General features: G+C 44.1%; 1 protein-coding gene across 4 annotated transcripts in view; it reads left to right on the top strand.

Moving 5' to 3' along the window:
• Window positions 1-20,752, top strand: part of LOC110536315 (ceramide synthase 2) — a 36,115-nt gene extending 15,363 nt beyond the window's left edge. For all 4 annotated transcript variants that reach the window (XM_036939866.1, XM_036939861.1, XM_036939855.1 and 1 more), the window contains 10 exons: window positions 2,644-2,817; window positions 4,929-5,046; window positions 6,400-6,518; window positions 11,754-11,811; window positions 13,187-13,237; window positions 14,362-14,454; window positions 17,809-17,937; window positions 18,238-18,344; window positions 18,546-18,699; window positions 20,485-20,752. In XM_036939866.1, the coding sequence (XP_036795761.1) occupies window positions 2,645-2,817; window positions 4,929-5,046; window positions 6,400-6,518; window positions 11,754-11,811; window positions 13,187-13,237; window positions 14,362-14,454; window positions 17,809-17,937; window positions 18,238-18,344; window positions 18,546-18,699; window positions 20,485-20,616 (1,134 nt within the window). In that variant the 5' untranslated portion in view covers window position 2,644 and the 3' untranslated portion in view covers window positions 20,617-20,752. The remainder of the gene's footprint in view (window positions 1-2,643; window positions 2,818-4,928; window positions 5,047-6,399; window positions 6,519-11,753; window positions 11,812-13,186; window positions 13,238-14,361; window positions 14,455-17,808; window positions 17,938-18,237; window positions 18,345-18,545; window positions 18,700-20,484) is intronic.
• The last annotated feature ends 2,728 nt before the right edge of the window (window positions 20,753-23,480 follow it).

Genomic DNA, 23,480 nt, shown 5'->3' with positions numbered 1-23,480 from the left:
TCACAAACACTGTAGCTACTATAGGCCTCTACATAGAACAAAAAGAGAGACACAAGCACAGACAGTCGCAAACACTGTAGCTACTATAGGCCTCTACATAGAACAAAAAGAGAGACACAAGCACAGACAGTCACAAACACTGTAGCTACTATAGGCCTCTACATAGAACAAAAAGAGAGACACAAGCACAGACAGTCACAAACACTGTAGCTACTATAGGCCTCTACATAGAACAAAAAGAGAGACACAAGCACAGACAGTCACAAACACTGTAGCTACTATAGGCCTCTACATAGAACAAAAAGAGAGACACAAGCACAGACAGTCACAAACACTGTAGCTACTATAGGCCTCTACATAGAACAAAAAGAGAGACACAAGCACAGACAGTCACAAACACTGTAGCTACTATAGGCCTCTACATAGAACAAAAAGAGAGACACAAGCACAGACAGTCACAAACACTGTAGCTACTATAGGCCTCTACATAGAACAAAAAGAGAGACACAAGCACAGACACAGAGAGAAAGAAAGAGAACAAGAGACACAGAGAGAGAAGGTGCAAGGAGGACTTCAGACCAGGGGAGTCTCTCACGTTGGACTCTATTGAATTTACCTTGAATATTGCAGCCCATTTGTGTAAACTATTAGCCAGACAAAACCCGCTTAGTTCAACAATAGGCTAAATAGTGGCTGAATTACTCCTCAAGCCGACTAATTTTTCCCACATTGTTAGGCTATTTGATGTAATTTTTATAAAAGGTTCATGAATAACAGCTAAATAGCAGCTAAATACGGTATATACTGTAGCTATAGATACTAGGCTACACTGCATAATGAAGCAATCCTAGTTTTCAGGGTGGACTGAGTGTATTATTAAATACGGTATATACTGTAGCTATAGATACTAGGCTACACAGCATAATGAAGCAATCCCTAGTTTTCAGGGTGGACTGACTGTATTATTAAATACGGTATATACTGTAGCTATAGATACTAGGCTACACAGCATAATGAAGCAATCCTAGTTTTCAGGGTGGACTGAGTGTATTATTAAATACGGTATATACTGTAGCTATAGATACTAGGCTACACAGCATAATGAAGCAATCCTAGTTTTCAGGGTGGACTGAGTGTATTATTAAATACGGTATATACTGTAGCTATAGATACTAGGCTACACAGCATAATGAAGCAATCCCTAGTTTTCAGGGTGGACTGACTGTATTATTAAATACGGTATATACTGTAGCTATAGATACTAGGCTACACAGCATAATGAAGCAATCCCTAGTTTTCAGGGTGGACTGACTGTATTATTAAATACGGTATATACTGTAGCTATAGATACTAGGCTACACTGCATAATGAAGCAATCCCTAGTTTTCAGGGTGGACTGACTGTATTATTAAATACGGTATATACTGTAGCTATAGATACTAGGCTACACTGCATAATGAAGCAATCCTAGTTTTCAGGGTGGACTGAGTGTATTATTTGGCATTAATACACTGGTTTTACGCATATTCCTTATGGTGTAGGCCTCCCACTAAACATTTATCCACGAGCTAAAGCAAAGTGAACTCCGACCTTGTGTGTGTGTGTGTGGGGGGGGGGGGGGGGGGGGGGGGGGGTAGCTAGTGACTTCCACTCCAGAGCCATGGCGCAGCAAGGGTCATTTGAGTGGGTGGGATTTCGAGCATAGCCACCACAAGGTGGTTTAGGGCTCAACTCCCTTGTTTTCGTTGAAAGTGAGAAAACAACACAACAAGTGGGGGCAGCATGAGGTTGCCCGCGACCTTTGGATTCCATCTTTAATTTGAGCCAGCAGGAAAATAATCCTACTTACATGTGATTATTATGTAGATTATAATGAATTTACATTTTGGTAGGGATTGATACAATTACAATTACAAACTTCAGAAGCCTTTTTAAACCACAACCACATTTACATTTCCTGCAGTTCTCCTGATCAAATTAATATCTGTAATTGAATGGGGAAGATTTGCACAATGTCATTACATCTTTAAAAAAAAATGTTTTTTAATTTTACCTTTATTTAACCAATTTAACCGATGGCCTGGGTTAACTGCCTGTTCAGGGGCAGAACGACAAGTACAGCTGACCAAGCACAAAGCAAAACCCTCCTGCAGACATGCATCAGCAATACCACTGGGGTCTGGTGGTCCGTGGTGGTCCGTGTTGTCAGCTCGGGGGTTTGAACTCGCAACCTTCCAGTTACTAGTCCAGCACTAGGCTACCCTGCCGCCCCTAATTAGTTGGTGCCAATTTTTCCTATTCATTTGGCCTGCAGATTTCTCACAATGCGTGTTATGGGGAGTTTATACAACATATGGTATAGATTAGAATATGGATCTGACTTCAGACAATTGTTGAGGTATGAACATTTCCTCTGATTGGGATGGTTCCTGTTGTTTAACTGCGGTGAGAGAAATGGATAAATAAACATTCATTCAGTTAGGGACTTTAACTCTTTCCATTCTTCCTGTGTCTGGCTAGGGTTAGGGTTAGGGTTAGACAGACATTGTGTCATAAAAGAGATCAGGAAGTAGACTACACATGGGACAACTGTTGTGTGTGTAAATGTCAGTATATTAACCGTCTTCTCTGCTCTCTCCCCAGTATGGTGTCCAGTCTGAGCGAGTGGTTCTGGAATGAGCGGCTGTGGTTCCCTGAGGGGCTGGGTTGGGCTGACCTGGAGGACAAAGATGGCCGTGTTTACGCCAAGGCCAGCGACCTTTGGGTGGTGCTACCCATCGCCCTAGCCTTCCTCGTAATACGACAGATCTTCGAGAGGTACGTCTGTCCGTCTGTTCTTCTGTCTGTCCGTCTGTCTGTCTGTTTGGCTGGCTGTCACCCCTCATACGATTAATCCTCTGCCTCTTTACCCCATCTGTCAACATATACCTCTTCTCTTTCCCTCATCAGTCTACATGTTAATACCCCTTCTCTTTCCCCATCTGTCTACATGTTTATACCTCTTCTCTTTCCCCATCTGTCTACATGTTTATACCTCTTCTCTTTCCCTCATCAGTCTACAAGTTAATACCCCTTCTCTTTCCCCATCTGTCTACATGTTTATACCTCTTCTCTTTCCCCATCTGTCTACATGTTTATACCTCTTCTCTTTCACCATCTGTCTACATGTTAATACCCCTTCTCTTTCCCCCATCTGTCTACATGTTAATACCTCTTCTCTTTCCCCATCTGTCTACATGTTTATACCTCTTCTCTTTCCCCATCTGTCTACATGTTTATACCTCTTCTCTTTCCCCATCTGTCTACATGTTTATACCTCTTCTCTTTCCCATCTGTCTACATGTTTATACCTCTTCTCTTTCACCATCTGTCTACATGTTAATACCCCTTCTCTTTCCCCCATCTGTCTACATGTTAATACCTCTTCTCTTTCCCCATCTGTCTACATGTTTATACCTCTTCTCTTTCCCCATCTGTCTACATGTTTATACCTCTTCTCTTTCACCATCTGTCTACATGTTTATACCTCTTCTCTTTCCCATCTGTCTACATGTTTATACCTCTTCTCTTTCCCCATCTGTCTACATGTTTATACCTCTTCTCTTTCCCCCATCTGTCTACATGTTAATACCTCTTCTCTTTCCCCATCTGTCTACATGTTTATACCTCTTCTCTTTCCCATCTGTCTACATGTTTATACCTCTTCTCTTTCCCATCTGTCTACATGTTAATACCTCTTCTCTTTCCCATCTGTCTACATGTTTATACCTCTTCTCTTTCCCATCTGTCTACATGTTAATACCTCTTCTCTTTCCCATCTGTCTACATGTTTATACCTCTTCTCTTTCCCATCTGTCTACATGTTAATACCCCTTCTCTTTCCCCATCTGTCTACATGTTTATACCTCTTCTCTTTCCCATCTGTCTACATGTTTATACCTCTTCTCTTTCCCATCTGTCTACATGTTTATACCTCTTCTCTTTCCCATCTGTCTACATGTTTATACCTCTTCTCTTTCCCATCTGTCTACATGTTTATACCTCTTCTCTTTCCCATCTGTCTACATGTTTATACCTCTTCTCTTTCACCATCTGTCTACATGTTAATACCTCTTCTCTTTCCCCCATCTGTCTACATGTTAATACCTCTTCTCTTTCCCCATCTGTCTACATGTTTATACCTCTTCTCTTTCCCATCTGTCTACATGTTTATACCTCTTCTCTTTCCCATCTGTCTACATGTTTATACCTCTTCTCTTTCACCATCTGTCTACATGTTTATACCTCTTCTCTTTCCCTCATCTGTCTACATGTTTATACCTCTTCTCTTTCACCATCTGTCTACATGTTTATACCTCTTCTCTTTCCCTCATCTGTCTACATGTTTATACCTCTTCTCTTTCCCTCATCTGTCTACATGTTTATACCTCTTCTCTTTCCCATCTGTCTACATGTTTATATTCCTACGCCTCCCCCCCTCTTCCACGTGCTCCACCCTTTTTCTCCTTCCCTCCCTCCCTCTCTCCCTCTTCCCTCTCTCCATCTTGTCCTCTCCTCCGCTAATCTTTAATTACATTATTTTACCTTCAATCTGTAATTTAATCTCGGTCTGTTTTCACTGAGTCACTCTGATCATATCTCTGCTTCCTCTTCTCCTCTGTGTCCTTTCCCTCCCTCTCTTGTCTTCTCTCATATTTTTAGAACCCACCTGTATGTTGTGTGTTAGCTTAGCAATAGCAATCAGTCAACCTTTCTCTCACTCTCTCTCTATCACTTTCTCTCCCTCCCTTCATACCTCTCCATCCTCCCTCATGATAATATCAAACCCACATGCTCCAATCAACTGAACAATTGCGCCCAGCAATACCATGCCGTCTCTCTATCTTCCTCCCATCTCATCCCTCTCTCCCCCCTCTCGGTGTGTGCAGGTTAGTGGCCACCCCACTGGCTGCTGTCATGGGGGTGAAGGAGAAAGTTCGGCTCATAGTCTCACACAACCCCACACTGGAGTCCTTCTACTGTAACACAACCAAGAACCCCTCACAGGTAACACAACTAAAAAAGACTACACCAATGCACGCCAGCACAGAGACACATGCACACAGTTACGCACGCACACACACACATGAACACATTAACACTACACAATTGCTACAGATCTTAATTTGTTCAGTCTTTTGTTGCAAAAATAATTCAGCACAGCAGGAAATGTAAACGTGTGTATTTGAGTTTTAAAAAGGCTTCTAAAGTTTGTCATTTCAGACTTGATTTGCCCTAACGAAAAATGTATCAACCCCTAATTATAATCCATATAATAATTCACATTTCCTGTTGCTGCAGAATTATTTTCCTGCTGTAGCAAACTGGCTCAAATTAAGATCCTACATCTGTATACAGCACCACACAAATCATTATGCTTAACTGTATCCCTTTCTACCCTTCTCTCTCCCTCCTCCCTTTCTCTCTCCCCCTATCCCGCTCTCTCTCCCTCCTCCCTTTCTCTCTCCCTCTATCCCCCGCTCTCTCTCCCTCCTCCCTTTCTCTCTCCCCCTATTCCCCGCTCTCTCTCCCTCCTCCCTTTCTCTCTCCCTCTATCCCCCGCTCTCTCTCCCTCCTCCCTTTCTCTCTCCCCCTATTCCCCGCTCTCTCTCCCTCCTCCCTTTCTCTTTCCCTCTATCCCCCGCTCTCTCTCCCTCCTCCCTTTCTCTCTCCCCCTATTCCCCGCTCTCTCTCCCTCCTCCCTTTCTCTCTCCCTCTATCCCCCGCTCTCTCTCCCTCCTCCCTTTCTCTCTCCCCCTATTCCCCGCTTTCCTCCCTCCTCCCTTTCTCTCGCCCCCTATCCCCCGCTCTCCCTCCCTCCTCCCTTTCTCTCTCCCCCTATCCCCCGCTCTCCCTCCCTCCTCCCTTTCTCTCTCCCTCTATTCCCCGCTCTCTCTCCCTCCTCCCTTTCTCTCTCCCTCTATCCCCCGCTCTCTCTCCCTCCTCCCTTTCTCTCTCCCTCTATCCCCCGCTCTCTCTCCCTCCTCCCTTTCTCTCTCCCCCTATTCCCCGCTCTCCCTCCCTCCTCCCTTTCTCTCTCCCCCTATCCCCCGCTCTCCCTCCCTCCCTCCTCCCTTTCTCTCTCCCTCTATCCCCCGCTCTCTCTCCCTCCTCCCTTTCTCTCTCCCCCCCTATTCCCCGCTCTCCCTCCCTCCTCCCTTTCTCTCTCCCCCATCCCCCGCTCTCCCTCCTCCCTTTCTCTCTCCCCCTATCCCCCGCTCTCCCTCCCTCCTCCCTTTCTCTCTCCCTCTATTCCCCGCTCTCTCTCCCTCCTCCCTTTCTCTCTCCCTCTATCCCCCGCTCTCTCTCCCTCCTCTCTTTCTCTCTCCCCCTATTCCCCCACTATCTCTCCCTCTACAGAGTTCTATAGACAGTCTGTGTAAGCAGACAGGTTGTTCAGAGAGACAGGTGCAGAGATGGTTCAGGAGACGCAGGAACCAGGACCGACCCAGTCTACTGAAGAAGTTCAAAGAGGCCAGGTACGCACACACGCACACACACACACACACACACACACACAAATACCTATATGCATACACACTCCCACACATGCACACACATACACTTGCATGAACACATGCACAAAAAAAGATAACAACACAACAGCTTCACAAACAGCTGCTCAATGCCAATCTGTCACCAACACACCCACATGCACAGACACACACGTGCTGACATTGGCCTGTGAGCACATGTCTGAGTGTTAAAGCATGAGTCTATTTACAGTATATCTGACACTCATTATATTGCCAGCCTGGTTTCATCAAGGCTCCTCCTACCCCCCAGGCCACACACACATACGCCGCCCGCCCCTCACATCCCTCACCAGTCCCAGGAGACAGTTTGGCCCTATCAGCAGAATCAATTTATATCCCAACAGTGTGTGTCATTGTTATTGGACTGAGACAGTGGCTGTGTTACACTAATACTGACATTAATATCACAATCACTAGTGTAGATAACAACCTGTAGATAATATCACAATCACTAGTGTAGATAACAACCTGTAGTTAATATCACAATCACTAGTGTAGATAACAACCTGTAGTTAATATCACAATCACTAGTGTAGATAACAACCTGTAGTTAATATCACAATCACTCGTGTAGAGACAACCTGTAGTTAATATCACAATCACTAGTGTAGATAACAACCTGTAGTTAACATCACAATCACTAGTGTAGATAACAACCTGTAGTTAACATCACAATCACTAGTGTAGATAACAACCTGTAGTTAATATCACAATCACTAGTGTAGATAACAACCTGTAGTTAATATCACAATTACTAGTGTAGATAACAACCTGTAGTTAATATCACAATCACTAGTGTAGATAACAACCTGTAGTTAATATCACAATTACTAGTGTAGATTACAACCTGTAGTTATTATCACAATCACTAGTGTAGATAACAACCTGTAGTTAATATCACAATCACTAGTGTAGAGACAACCTGTAGTTAATATCACAATCACTAGTGTAGAGACAACCTGTAGTTAACATCACAATCACTAGTGTAGAGACAACCTGTAGTTAATATCACAATCACTAGTGTAGAGACAACCTGTAGTTAACATCACAATCACTAGTGTAGATACAACCTGTAGTTAATATCACAAACACTAGTGTAGAGACAACCTGTAGTTAATATCGCAATCACTAGTGTAGAGACAACCTGTAGTTAATATCACAATCACTAGTGTAGAGACAACCTGTAGTTAATATCACAATCACTAGTGTAGATAACAACCTGTAGTTAACATCACAATCACTAGTGTAGATAACAACCTGTAGTTAACATCACAATCACTAGTGTAGATAACAACCTGTAGTTATTATCACAATCACTAGTGTAGATAACAACCTGTAGTTAATATCACAATCACTAGTGTAGAGACAACCTGTAGTTAATATCACAATCACTAGTGTAGATAACAACCTGTAGTTAACATCACAATCACTAGTGTAGATAACAACCTGTAGTTATTATCACAATCACTAGTGTAGATAACAACCTGTAGTTAATATCACAATCACTCGTGTAGAGACAACCTGTAGTTAATATCACAATCACTCGTGTAGATAACAACCTGTAGTTAACATCACAATCACTAGTGTAGATAACAACCTGTAGTTAACATCACAATCACTAGTGTAGATAACAACCTGTAGTTAACATCACAATCACTAGTGTAGATAACAACCTGTAGTTAATATCACAATCACTAGTGTAGATAACAACCTGTAGTTAACATCACAATCACTAGTGTAGATAACAACCTGTAGTTAATATCACAATCACTAGTGTAGATAACAACCTGTAGTTTTTTTATTTATTTTTTTTATTTCACCTTTATTTAACCAGGTAGGCTAGTTGAGAACAAGTTCTCATTTGCAACTGCGACCTGGCCAAGATAAAGCATAGCAGTATGAGCAGACAACACAGAGTTACACATGGAGTAAACAATTAACAAGTCAATAACACAGTAGAAAAAAAGAGAGTCTATATACATTGTGTGCAAAAGTCATGAGGAGGTAGGCGAATAATTACAATTTTGCAGATTAACACTGGAGTGATAAATGATCAGATGGTCATGTACAGGTAGAGATATTGGTGTGCAAAAGAGCAGAAAAGTAAATAAATAAAAAAATAAAAACAGTATGGGGATGAGGTAGGTGAAAATGGGTGGGCTATTTACCAATAGACTATGTACAGCTGCAGCGATCGGTTAGCTGCTCAGATAGCTGATGTTTGAAGTTGGTGAGGGAGATAAAAGTCTCCAACAGTTAATATCACAATCACTAGTGTAGATAACAACCTGTAGTTAATATCACAATCACTAGTGTAGATAACAACCTGTAGTTAATATCACAATCACTAGTGTAGATACAACCTGTAGTTAATATCACAATCACTAGTGTAGATAACAACCTGTAGTTAATATCACAATCACTAGTGTAGAGACAACCTGTAGTTAATATTGTACAGTACTGGAGGTCTCTATCTGTAGTCAGCAGGTTGTTGTGTTGTACAGTACTGGAGGTCTATCTGTAGTCAGCAGGTTGTTGTTGTACAGTACTGGAGGTCTCTATCTGTAGTCAGCAGGTTGTTGTGTTGTACAGTACTGGAGGTCTCTATCTGTAGTCAGCAGGTTGTTGTTGTACAGTACTGGAGGTCTCTATCTGTAGTCAGCAGGTTGTTGTGTTGTACAGTACTGGAGGTCTCTATCTGTAGTCAGCAGGTTGTTGTGTTGTACAGTACTGGAGGTCTCTATCTGTAGTCAGCAGGTTGTTGTGTTGTACAGTACTGGAGGTCTCTATCTGTAGTCAGCAGGTTGTTGTGTTGTACAGTACTGGAGGTCTCTATCTGTAGTCAGCAGGTTGTTGTTGTACAGTACTGGAGGTCTCTATCTATAGTCAGCAGGTTGTTGTTGTACAGTACTGGAGGTCTCTATCTGTAGTCAGCAGGTTGTTGTTGTACAGTACTGGAGGTCTCTATCTATAGTCAGCAGGTTGTTGTGTTGTACAGTACTGGAGGTCTCTATCTGTAGTCAGCAGGTTGTTGTGTTGTACAGTACTGGAGGTCTCTATCTGTAGTCAGCAGGTTGTTGTTGTACAGTACTGGAGGTCTCTATCTGTAGTCAGCAGGTTGTTGTGTCGTACAGTACTGGAGGTCTCTATCTGTAGTCAGCAGGTTGTTGTTGTACAGTACTGGAGGTCTCTATCTATAGTCAGCAGGTTGTTGTTGTACAGTACTGGAGGCCTCTATCTGTAGTCAGCAGGTTGTTGTGTTGTACAGTACTGGAGGTCTCTATCTGTAGTCAGCAGGTTGTTGTACAGTACTGGAGGTCTCTATCTGTAGTCAGCAGGTTGTTGTTGTACAGTACTGGAGGTCTCTATCTATAGTCAGCAGGTTGTTGTTGTACAGTACTGGAGGTCTCTATCTATAGTCAGCAGGTTGTTGTTGTACAGTACTGGAGGTCTGGTCTCTGTGTGACAGGACTGAACTGGGAGGCTACTGTATGACTGTTCTTATTGTGTGCTGGGAAGTTTGCACGGGACTGATCCATTACAGTTTAACAGAATGTGTGTATGTTCTCTTTACTGTACATATAAGTGCATTCAGAAAGTATTCAGACCCCTTCACTTTTGCCACATTTTTTTACATTACAGTCATATTCTAAAATGGATTACATATATTTTTTCCTTCATCAATCTACATACAATACCCCATAATGACAAAGTGAAAACAGATTTTTATAAATTTGTGCAAATGTATTAAAAATAAAAAACTGAAATACTTTATTTACATAAGTATTCAGACCATTTGCTATGAGATTTGAAATTGAGCTCTGTTTCATCCTTTTTCCATTGATCATCCTTGATGTTTCTCAACTTGATTAACTTGAGTCCACATTTGGTCAAATGTATTGACTGGACATCATTTGGAAAGGCACACACCTGTCTATATAAGGTCCCACAGTTGACAGTGCATGTCAGAGGAAAAACCAAGCCATGAGGTCAAAGGAATTGTCCATAGAGCTCCGAGGCAGGATTGTGTCGAGGCACAGATCTGGGAAGGGTATCAAAAAATGTCTGCAGCATTGTAGGTCCTCAAGAACACCGTGGCCTCCATCATTCTTAAATGAACTAAGTTTGGAACCAGCAAGACTCTTCCTAGAGCTGGCCGCCCAGTCAAACTGAGAAATCAGGGGAGAAGGGCCTTGGTCAGGGAGGTGACCAAAAACCCTATGGTCACTCTATGGGAGAACCTTCCAGAAAGGGAAAGGGGGATACCTAGTCAGTTGTACAACTGAATGCATTCAACTGAAATGGGTCTTCCGCATTTAACCCAACCCCTCTGAATCAGAGAGTTGCGGGGGTCTGCCATAATTGACATCTCAGTAACCACTCCTCAGTAAAAGGCAGATGACAGCCCTGCTTGAAAAAATAATCTGTTCTGATGAAACCAAGTTTGAACTATTTGACCTGAATGCCAAGGTGGCACCCATCCCTACGGTGAAGCATGGTGGTGGCAGCATCATGTTGTGGGGATGTTTTTCAGCAGCAGGAACTTGGAGACGAGGGAAAGATGAACGGAGCAAAGTACAGAGAGATCCTTGATAAAAACCTGTTCAGGAGCTCTGCCTGGGGTGAAGGGTCATCTTCCAAAAGGTCAATGACAACGAAGGGGTGGTTTCGGGACAAGTCTCTGAATGTCCTTGAGTGGCCCAGCCAGAGCCTGGACTTGAACCCGATCAAACATTTCTGGAGAAACTGGTCAGCGACGCTCCCCATTCAACCTGACAGAGTTTGAGAGGATCTGCAGAGAAGAATGGGAGAAACTCCCCAAATACAGGTGTGCCAAGCTTATAGGGTCATTCCCAAGAAGACTTGAGGCTGTAATCGCTGCTAAAGGTGCTTCAACAAAGTACTGAGTAAAGGGTCTGAATACTTATTTAAATATGATATTTAAGTTTTGTATTTTTAATACATTTGTCATAATATCTAAAAAGCTGTTTTTACTTTGTCGTAATGGGGTATTGTGTGTAGATTGATGTGGGAAAAAACGATTTCATCAATTTTAGAATAAGGCTGTAGCGTAACAAAATGTGGAAAAGGTCAAGGGGTCTGAATACTTTCCAAATGCACTGTAGTATAAAGTCTGTGTGTGTGTGTTGTCCAATGATTGTGTGTGTTCTCTTGCAGTTGGAGATTCACCTTTTACCTTCTTGCTTTCATTGCTGGCCTGGCTGCCCTCATTGACGTGAGTACTGCTGTTTCACCTTTGACCTTTAAAACTCTCGCCTGTCTCCAAGCTAATCTCCTACACCAACATTGGTCAATCGTGTCATCTGACCTCTGTCATAACTCATAGTTTAAACTTTAGATCCTAGTTAAACCATTGATGGGAGAAACAGAGCCTATTCACTGACAGCATTAATGTGTTACAGGATACTAAGATAGAATAGAAGCCTTGTCAACAACAGTGCTGGTTATATCAGGGACAACTGAGTATCCAAAACAAATGTTATACAATTTGATGTTTTTCTAACATGATTAATCAAGAAGTTACGAATGACACTGGAAGAGAATTATAAAGCCACATTAATATATAGAGGGAAAGAGGGTGTGAAAATGATTTATCTGTTTCAATGCTGTACTTCTCTGTGACTGAAGTTAGAACTGTCTGATTTATGTATGACTCTCTCCCTCTCTCAGAAACCCTGGCTGTATGACTTTAAGGAGATGTTATTTCTCTGTGACTGAAGTTAGAACTGTCTGATTTATGTATGACTCTCTCCCTCTCTCAGAAACCCTGGCTGTATGACTTTAAGGAGATGTTATTTCTCTGTGACTGAAGTTAGAACTGTCTGATTTATGTATGACTCTCTCCCTCTCTCAGAAACCCTGGCTGTATGACTTTAAGGAGATGTTATTTCTCTGTGACTGAAGTTAGAACTGTCTGATTAATGTATGACTCTCTCCCTCTCTCAGAAACCCTGGCTGTATGACTTTAAGGGGATGTTATTTCTCTGTGACTGAAGTTAGAACTGTCTGATTTATGTATGACTCTCTCCCTCTCTCAGAAACCCTGGCTGTATGACTTTAAGGAGATGTTATTTCTCTGTGACTGAAGTTAGAACGGTCTGATTTATGTATGACTCTCTCCCTCTCTCAGAAACCCTGGCTGTATGACTTTAAGTAGATGTTATTTCTCTGTGACTGAAGTTAGAACTGTCTGATTTATGTATGACTCTCTCCCTCTCTCAGAAACCCTGGCTGTATGACTTTAAGGAGATGTTATTTCTCTGTGACTGAAGTTAGAACTGTCTGATTTATGTATGACTCTCTCCCTCTCTCAGAAACCCTGGCCGTATGACTTTAAGGATATGGTATTTCTCTGTGACTGAAGTTAGAACTGTCTGATTTATGTATGACTCTCTCCCTCTCTCAGAAACCCTGGCTGTATGACTTTAAGGAGATGTTATTTCTCTGTGACTGAAGTTAGAACTGTCTGATTTATGTATGACTCTCTCCCTCTCTCAGAAACCCTGGCTGTATGACTTTAAGGAGATGTTATTTCTCTGTGACTGAAGTTAGAACTGTCTGATTTATGTATGACTCTCTCCCTCTCTCAGAAACCCTGGCTGTATGACTTTAAGGAGATGTGGCAGGGCTTCCCTATTCTGGTATGTCCCTCTGGTTATTGATGAGTGGTAACTAATACATTGTAACATTGGAAGGCATATATCATAATCAATCATATCATGTTATGTCCAGTGTTTGACTGTGTTCAGAAAGTATATTATGGAAGTATCAATGTATGTTATTGATATTATCTTGCTCTTTCTCTCCTCTCTCTCTCTCCCCTATAATCTCCCCATCCCATCTCTCTCCCTATCCCTCCATCTCTCATCAATTTCTCTCCATCCCTCCATCTCTCATCTATTTCCCTCGATCCCTCCATCTCTCATCTATTTCCCTCCATCTCTCATCTATTTCTCTCTCCATCCCTCCATCCCTTATCTATTTCTCCCTCCAACCCTCATCTATTTCCATTCATCTCTCATCTATTTCTCTCTCCATCCCTCATCTATTTCCCTTCATCCCTCATCTATTTCTCTCTCCATCCCTCATCAATTTCTCTCCATCCCTCCATCCCTCGTCTATTTCTGTCTCTATCCCACATCTATTTCCCTTCATCCCTCATTATTTCCTTCTATCCCTCATCTATTTCTGTCTCCATCCCACATCTATTTCCCTCCATCCCTCATCTATTTCTCTCTCCATCCATCATCTTTCTCTCTCCATCCCTCATCTATTTATCTCTCCATCCCTCCATCCCTCATCTATTTCTCTCTCCATCCCTTCATCCCTCATCTATTTCTCTCTCCATCCCTCCATCCCTCATCTATTTATCTCTCCATCCCTCCATCCCTCATCTATTTCTCTCTCCATCCCTTCATCCCTCATCTATTTCTCTCTCCATCCCTCCATCCCTCATCTATTTCTCTCTCCATCCCTCCATCCCTCATCTATTTCTCTCTCCATCCCTTCATCCCTCATCTATTTCTCTCTCCATCCCTCCATCCCTCATCTATTTCTCTCTCCATCCCTCCATCCCTCATCTATTTCTCTCTCCATCCCTTCATCCCTCATCTATTTCTCTCTCCATCCATCCCTCATTATCTCCCTCTATCCCTCATCTATTTATCTCGCCATCCCTCATCTATTTCCCTCCATCCCTCATCTATTTCCCTCCATCCCTCATCTATTTCTCTCTCCATCCCTCAATCTCTCATCTCTCCCCCAGACTCTCCTGCCGTCTCAGTATTGGTACTATATGATAGAGCTGGGTTTCTACGTCTCTCTAATCTTCAGTGTGGCATCAGACGTCAAACGGAAAGTAAGTGTGCACCGTGCCTGCTCTCTGAAACACACTATGTGCACCGTGCCTGCTCTCTGAAACACACTATGTGCACCGTGCCTGCTCTCTGAAACACACTATGTGCACCGTGCCTGCTCTCTGAAACACACTATGTGCACCGTGCCTGCTCTATGAAATACACTATGTGCACCGTGCCTGCTCTATGAAACACACTATGTGCACCGTGCCTGCTCTATGAAACACACTATGTGCACCGTGCCTGCTCTATGAAACACACTATGTGCACCGTGCCTGCTCTATGAAACACACTATGTGCACCGTGCCTGCTCTATGAAACACACTATGTGCACCGTGCCTGCTCTATGAAACACACTATGTGCACCGTGCCTGCTCTATGAAACACACTATGTGCACCGTGCCTGCTCTATGAAACACACTATGTGCACCGTGCCTGCTCTATGAAACACACTATGTGCACCGTGCCTGCTCTATGAAACACACTATGTGCACCGTGCCTGCTCTATGAAACACACTATGTGCACCGTGCCTGCTCTATGAAACACACTATGTGCACCGTGCCTGCTCTATGAAATACACTATGTGCACCGTGCCTGCTCTATGAAACACACTATGTGCACCGTGCCTGCTCTATGAAACACACTATGTGCACCGTGCCTGCTCTATGAAACACACTATGTGCACCGTGCCTGCTCTCTGAAACACACTATGTGCACCGTGCCTGCTCTCTGAAACACACTATGTGCACCGTGCCTGCTCTATGAAACACACTATGTGCACCGTGCCTGCTCTATGAAATACACTATGTGCACCGTGCCTGCTCTCTGAAACACACTATGTGCACCGTGCCTGCTCTATGAAACACACTATGTGCACCGTGCCTGCTCTATGAAACACACTATGTGCACCGTGCCTGCTCTATGAAACACACTATGTGCACCGTGCCTGCTCTATGAAACACACTATGTGCACCGTGCCTGCTCTATGAAACACACTATGTGCACCGTGCCTGCTCTATGAAACACACTATGTGCACCGTGCCTGCTCTATGAAACACACTATGTGCACCGTGCCTGCTCTATGAAACACACTATGTGCACCGTGCCTGCTCTATGAAACACACTATGTGCACCGTGCCTGCTCTATGAAACACACTATGTGCACCGTGCCTGCTCTATGAAACACACTATGTGCACCGTGCCTGCTCTATGAAACACACTATGTGCACCGTGCCTGCTCTATGAAATACACTATGTGCACCGTGCCTGCTCTATGAAACACACTATGTGCACCGTGCCTGCTCTATGAAACACACTATGTGCACCGTGCCTGCTCTATGAAATACACTATGTGCACCGTGCCTGCTCTATGAAACACACTATGTGCACCGTGCCTGCTCTATGAAACACACTATGTGCACCGTGCCTGCTCTATGAAACACACTATGTGCACCGTGCCTGCTCTATGAAACACACTATGTGCACCGTGCCTGCTCTATGAAATACACTATGTGCACCGTGCCTGCTCTATGAAACACACTATGTGCACCGTGCCTGCTCTATGAAATACACTATGTGCACCGTGCCTGCTCTATGAAACACACTATGTGCACCGTGCCTGCTCTATGAAATACACTATGTGCACCGTGCCTGCTCTATGAAACACACTATGTGCACCGTGCCTGCTCTATGAAACACACTATGTGCACCGTGCCTGCTCTATGAAACACACTATGTGCACCGTGCCTGCTCTATGAAACACACTATGTGCACCGTGCCTGCTCTCTGAAACACACTATGTGCACCGTGCCTGCTCTCTGAAACACACTATGTGCACCGTGCCTGCTCTATGAAATACACTATGTGCACCGTGCCTGCTCTATGAAACACACTATGTGCACCGTGCCTGCTCTCTGAAACACACTATGTGCACCGTGCCTGCTCTCTGAAACACACTATGTGCACCGTGCCTGCTCTATGAAACACACTATGTGCACCGTGCCTGCTCTATGAAATACACTATGTGCACCGTGCCTGCTCTATGAAACACACTATGTGCACCGTGCCTGCTCTATGAAACACACTATGTGCACCGTGCCTGCTCTCTGAAACACACTATGTGCACCGTGCCTGCTCTATGAAACACACTATGTGCACCGTGCCTGCTCTATGAAACACACTATGTGCACCGTGCCTGCTCTATGAAACACACTATGTGCACCGTGCCTGCTCTATGAAACACACTATGTGCACCGTGCCTGCTCTATGAAACACACTATGTGCACCGTGCCTGCTCTATGAAACACACTATGTGCACCGTGCCTGCTCTATGAAACACACTATGTGCACCGTGCCTGCTCTATGAAACACACTATGTGCACCGTGCCTGCTCTCTGAAACACACTATGTGCACCGTGCCTGCTCTATGAAACACACTATGTGCACCGTGCCTGCTCTATGAAACACACTATGTGCACCGTGCCTGCTCTCTGAAACACACTATGTGCACCGTGCCTGCTCTATGAAACACACTATGTGCACCGTGCCTGCTCTATGAAACACACTATGTGCACCGTGCCTGCTCTATGAAACACACTATGTGCACCGTGCCTGCTCTATGAAACACACTATGTGCACCGTGCCTGCTCTATGAAACACACTATGTGCACCGTGCCTGCTCTATGAAACACACTATGCTTGTAACAATCAAGAATACAGTATACAAATCAACTACTAAAAATGGTGGCACAGAATCCCTTTACTTACAGTCCTATTCACTTTAAGAGTCAATCAATTACAGCACGCAGATCACCCGAAGATTCTTCCATACATGGGGGAGTGCAGTTGACAAGATCAGGGATAGTGGTTAACCAAGGCTGCACACTCTGTTAGCTACAAGTGATTCATTGAAAGCAGTAAGCAAGTCTTTCCGATCCCTCTCCTGCTGTCGCCATGGTGTTGCCCCTGTACTGACGACCAGGGGTTACTGTCATGGCACTGATGTAAGTGTCAGTGTGTATAGGGACAGGGGCCAGGGGGCAACTGCAGGAGGTGGACATTGGACTGATATGACGTGTTTGTGTGTGTGGAGCCGGAGGTTAAAGGGGAGTTTGTCAGTGGACTCTACTCCACTAGGGTCAGAACAGAACAGACTGTGTGTGTGTGTGTGTGTGTGTGTGTGTGTGTGTGTGTGTGTGTGTGTGTGTGTGTGTGTGTGTGTGTGTGTGTGTGTGTGTGTGTGTGTGTGTGTGTGTGTTTTAAGGATCAGAATGTTATCAAGGTAACAAAACACAAACTAACCTTCTCTCTCCCTCCCTGCATTTCTCTCTTTCCCTCCTTCTCTTCCTCCCGGTAGGACTTTAAGGAGCAGATGGTTCACCATATGGCCACCATCTTCCTCATCAGTTTCTCCTGGTGTGTCAACTACATCAGAGCGGGCACGCTCATCATGCTGCTGCACGACTCCTCCGACTATTTACTGGAGGTACAACCAATTACAGGAGAGCTGGGTCACCAACATAACATGATAATAATATCACTGCCATGATACGATAATAAACACAATAATACAGTTAGCACATGTAGTTTGTAGGTGGGGCCCACAGGGGAATCACCCACAAGGAAATCCCATTTTATTTGATAAACCAGGAAGTGGACAAAGTACTACTGATATTGGAGAAGTGGAGATATGAAGAGATTTAGTACTGTCACCTGGTGGAAGAAATATGACATTACAATTATTTTCTAACAACAACCTTTCTCTCTCTCCCTCTCTCTCTGAAAGTCCGCTAAGATATTCATCTATGCTGGATGGAGAAACACCAGTAACTACGTCTTCTTCCTCTTCGCTGCCGTCTTCATCTTCACTAGACTCTATATCTTCCCCTTCTAGTGAGATGACACCTGAACAGTCCCACCACACACCAATGATCTGTCTCTCACAGCCATTCTGATTGTTTTACTTACGTAACCTTTAACTAGGCAAGTCAGTGAACAACAAATTCTGATTAGCATCATAAATGTCTGTTAATTGTCTGTTGGTTGTTACTGATGTTATTGCTCTTCTTGCCCCCCCCCCCTCCTCTCTCTCAGCATCATTTATTCTACGTACATTTATCCAATGACTATGTACTCTCCGTTCTTTGGATACTACTTCCTGAATTTCCTTATGATGGTGCTGCAGTGTCTCCATATCTTCTGGGCCATCCTCATTCTGCGTATGGCCGTCCGCTTCCTGAGCAGCGATGTATGTACACAACACTGCACACACACCCTGACAACACTACACACACACCCTGACAACACTACACACACCCTCTGACAACACTATACACACACACCCTGACAACACTATACACACACACCCTGACAACACTACACACACACACACACCCTGACAACACTATACACACACACACACCCTGACAACACTATACACACACACCCTGACAACACTATACACACACACCCTGACAACACTATACACACACACCCTGACAACACTACACACACACCCTGACAACACTATACACACACCCTCTGACAACACTACACACACACACACACCCTGACAACACTACACACACACCCTGACAACACTATACACACACCCTCTGACAACACTACACACACACCCTGACAACACTACACACACACACCCTGACAACACTACACACACACACACACCCTGACAACACTACACACACACACACACACACACACCCTGACAACACTGCACACACCCTCTGACAACACTACACACACACACACACCCTGACAACACTACACACACACACACACACACCCACACACACACACCCTGACAACACACTCACACACACACACCCTGACAACACTACACACACACACACACACACACACACATCCTGACAACACTACACACACACACACACACACACCCTGACAACACTACACACACACACACACACACACACCCTGACAACACTACACACACACACACCCTGACAACACTACACACACACACACCCTGACAACACTGCACACACCCTCTGACAACACTACACACACACACACACCCTGACAACACTACACACACACACACACACACACATACACACACACACACACCCTGACAACACTACACACACACACACACCCTGACAACACTACACACACACACACACACCCTGACAACACTACACACACACACACACACACACACACCCTGACAACACTACACACACACACACACCCTGACAACACTACACACACACACACACCCTGACAACACTACACACACACACACACACACACACATCCTGACAACACTACACACCCTGACAACACTACTCACACACACACACACACACACACACCCTGACAACACTACACACACACACACACACACACATATCCTGACAACACTACATACACAGCCATTACAGCATTGCACAGGCATCCTGACAACACTGAACACACAACCCAGTCTATCTTTATTGTTTTTCTTGTATATGAGAGAGAAATGAATATGTGGGAAACAGAAGTAGAGACATAGAGAGACTGGGAGAGGAGGGGTGGGGGGGTGGAGGAGAGAGACTGGGAGAGGAGAGGTGGGTGGGTGGGTGGGGGGGTGGAGGAGAGAGACTGGGAGAGGAGGGGTGGGTAGGTGGAGGAGAGAGACTGGGAGAGGAGGTGTGGGGGGGTGGAGGAGAGAAACTGGGAGAGGAGGGGTGGGTAGGTGGAGGAGAAAGACTGGGAGAGGAGGGGTGGGTGGGGTAGGTGGAGGAGAGAGACTGGGAGAGGAGGGGTGGGTGGAGGAGAGAGACTGGGAGAGGAGGGGTGGGTGGAGGAGAGAGACTGGGAGAGGAGGGGTGGGTGGAGGAGAGAGAAAGTTTATTCAGAAATCACACGTTGATATGTTTTGGAAAGCCCAGCTGATAAAGAGCAGCAGTCTGGTTTGGGTTCAGTTTGTGGAAAGGAAAAGTATTGTCTCTGGACGGATGACATGTTTCTAAACACACCTCTCTTTCTTTCTCTCATTTCGCTTCAGGAAAAGGTGGAGGACGAGAGGAGCGATAAAGAAGAGACAGACGAGTCAGGGGAGGAAGAGGAGGGGGTGGAGAAGAAAGGTGCGGTGCAGAATGGTCACGCCGCTCACAACAACCACCGCAAGACGGAGTAATGAAAACGTGTGCCAGGAAGTAAGAGTGTGAAGAATTCACATCCCTCACTCAGCAGAGTAGGAGAGATGGAGGGAAGGGGAAAGGGAGAGATGGAGGGAAGGGAGAGATGGAGGGAAGGGGAAGGGAGAGATGGAGGGAAGGGAAAGGGAGAGATGGAGGGAAGGGGAAAGGGAGAGATGGAGGGAAGGGGAAAGGGAGAGATGGAGGGAAGGGGAAAGGGAGAGATGGAGCTAAGGGGAAGGGAGAGATGGAGGGAAGGGAGAGATGGAGGGAAGGGGAAAGGGAGAGATGGAGGTAAGGGGAAGGGAGAGATGGAGGGAAGGGGAAGGGAGAGATGGAGGGAAGGGGAAAGGGAGAGATGGAGGGAAGGGGAAAGGTAGAGATGGAGTGAAGGGGAAGGGGAGAGATGGAGGGAAGGGGAAGGGAGAGATTGAGGGAAGGGAGAGATGGAGTGAAGGGGAAGGGAGAGATGGAGGGAAGGGGAAAGGGAGAGATGGAGGGAAGGGAGAGATGGAGGGAAGGGGAAGGGAGAGATGGAGGGAGGGGGAAGGGAGAGATGGAGGGAAGGGGAAAGGGAGAGATGGAGGGAAGGGAGAGATGGAGTGAAGGGGAAGGGAGAGATGGAGGGAAGGGAGAGATGGAGGGAAGGGAGAGATGGAGGGAAGGGGAAAAGGAGAGATGGAGGGAAGGGAGAGATGGAGGGAAGGGAGAGATGGAGGGAAGGGGAAGGGAGAGATGGAGGGAAGGGGAAAGGGAGAGATGGAGGGAAGGGAGAGATGGAGGGAAGAGGAAAAGGAGTAATGGAGAGAAGAGGAAAGGAACAGAGTGGTAGGGAAAACGGATGAAGGAGAAGGAAAGGCATTCCTAAAGCCTGAGAACTACAGGTAGACCTGTACCTGTGGTTAGATACACTGTACTACATTATAAACACTCAATCACACACACAATTTTGGATATACTACATTAATTGGCATGGACCTGTTATTATAGTCCATTAATAACACACACACACACGGGTAATTCTCACGAAACTGTAATTAAAAAATACATTTAGTCATTTTTCACAAAATGTCCTCTTGAATAGCTGAGATTAGGATCTATATGTATCTATTTCATAATTATTATTCCTTTTTTTTATTAGATATTATGCATTCTACCAACATTTTCACAAAATTCTCATTAGTTTTTGAAGTCCAAAAAAGTTCTAAATCAATATGTATAATATTTTGTAACATTGCTCCCCTAATGAAAATGCCTGAGTTAAACATAACACTGAAAATACAAATGTTTTAAAATGACAATTATTATAAAATGAAAATCAGACTTTTCCCCAATTTGAGCTCTTTAGCTGTTTTCTAAGGACTACTCTAGATGATGCATCATGGGTGAAGAAATGTTTATTTAAAAAAGTTTTATAGGAACTTGAAAAAAATGGTAATGAGACATATCCACAGACACTGCTTGTATGTAATAAATATTATAGTTTAATGTAAACTTCAACTAGTATACAATTTTTATAATTTATGGAGAAACTACAGCAACGTATTTTGTTTTATTTAAATAAGTTCGTTTTTTTTAAAGATGTATTTTTATAAAATTACCATGAATTTAATCAGGAGGCATTTCAGTAATGAAAATGTATTTTTCCTTTTTTTTTTACATGACACTTTCCTCTAAAACTAGACATCTTAGTCCTCAGAATGATATCATGCATCATGGTTTTGTAACTCAATTTGTTCATGAGAATACCCCCCCCCCCCCCAACACACACACACACACAAGTTAAGGAATAGCATTGGGAACGTCTGTGTGATTTCAGTCCCTCTAAAAGAGTGTTCAAAATGATGTGAATGGAAGAGAGGACAGAATGATGAGAATGAAGGGAAGAAGAGAAGGAAGGGGAGAAGGAAGAATTGAAGGAAGGGGAGATGGAAGAAGAGAAGGAAGGGTAGAAGGAAGAATAGAAGAAAGGGGAGAAGGAAGAAGAGAAGGAAGGGGAGAAGGAAGAAGAGAAGGAAGAATAGAAGAAAGGGGAGAAGGAAGAAGAGAAGGAAGAAGAGAAGGAAGAATAGAAGGAAGAAGAGAAGAAAGGTGGAGAAGGAAGAAGATAAGGAAGAATAGAAGAAAGGGGAGAAGGAAGAAGATAAGGAAGAATAGAAGAAAGGGGAGAAGGAAGAAGAGAAGGAAGAAGAGAAGGAAGAATAGAAGGAAGAAGAGAAGAAAGGTGGAGAAGGAAGAAGATAAGGAAGAATAGAAGAAAGGGGAGAAGGAAGAAGAGAAGTAAGGGGAGAAAGTGTGATGCTGCTTCTAGTATGGCTCTTCTTACTGTACTCATGTGCCTTACAGCCAGACTATGGTGCTTTTACCTTATTCTGTTATTTTTCACTTACCTTGTTGTTGCTCAACCTGCTATAAGCATGTTTTGTCCATGTGCCTTTATGTCCAATACTCCAGTTGCCATGAAAGACAGACTTTAGAAAAGAGACACAACAAGATTTAACCTACTGCACTGTATGGACCTTGATTTGAGGGCCTGTTAATAAACTGCTTTATTGAATGGTTAATAAACAATGTAATAATGTGAATAACTGGTTCATAAACGATGTAATCATGTTTATAAGCAGCTTATAAGCAGTCCTTCAAACAAAGTGTTAAATAGTTTTTGGGGGGTATATTGAGATTCTGCTGATTCTGAATGATGCTCTCCTTCCTCTGCTGATGTCATGTTTATGTGCCAGTGGTAACGCTCTGTCTGTAGACACTCTCCGTTGACATTGGAGAGGAAAATACTTGTTATCAAACAGTTGTATCATGTTTTCGCTCTGTATGTGCGTGACTATTTCAGTATATCTTCTGAGTGTCA

Source organism: Oncorhynchus mykiss, chromosome 2 (assembly GCF_013265735.2).
Source record: "Oncorhynchus mykiss isolate Arlee chromosome 2, USDA_OmykA_1.1, whole genome shotgun sequence".
NCBI lineage: Eukaryota > Metazoa > Chordata > Actinopteri > Salmoniformes > Salmonidae > Oncorhynchus > Oncorhynchus mykiss.
Note: the sequence above shows the minus strand (reverse complement) of the source record. Positions and strands in the feature narration are given on the sequence as shown.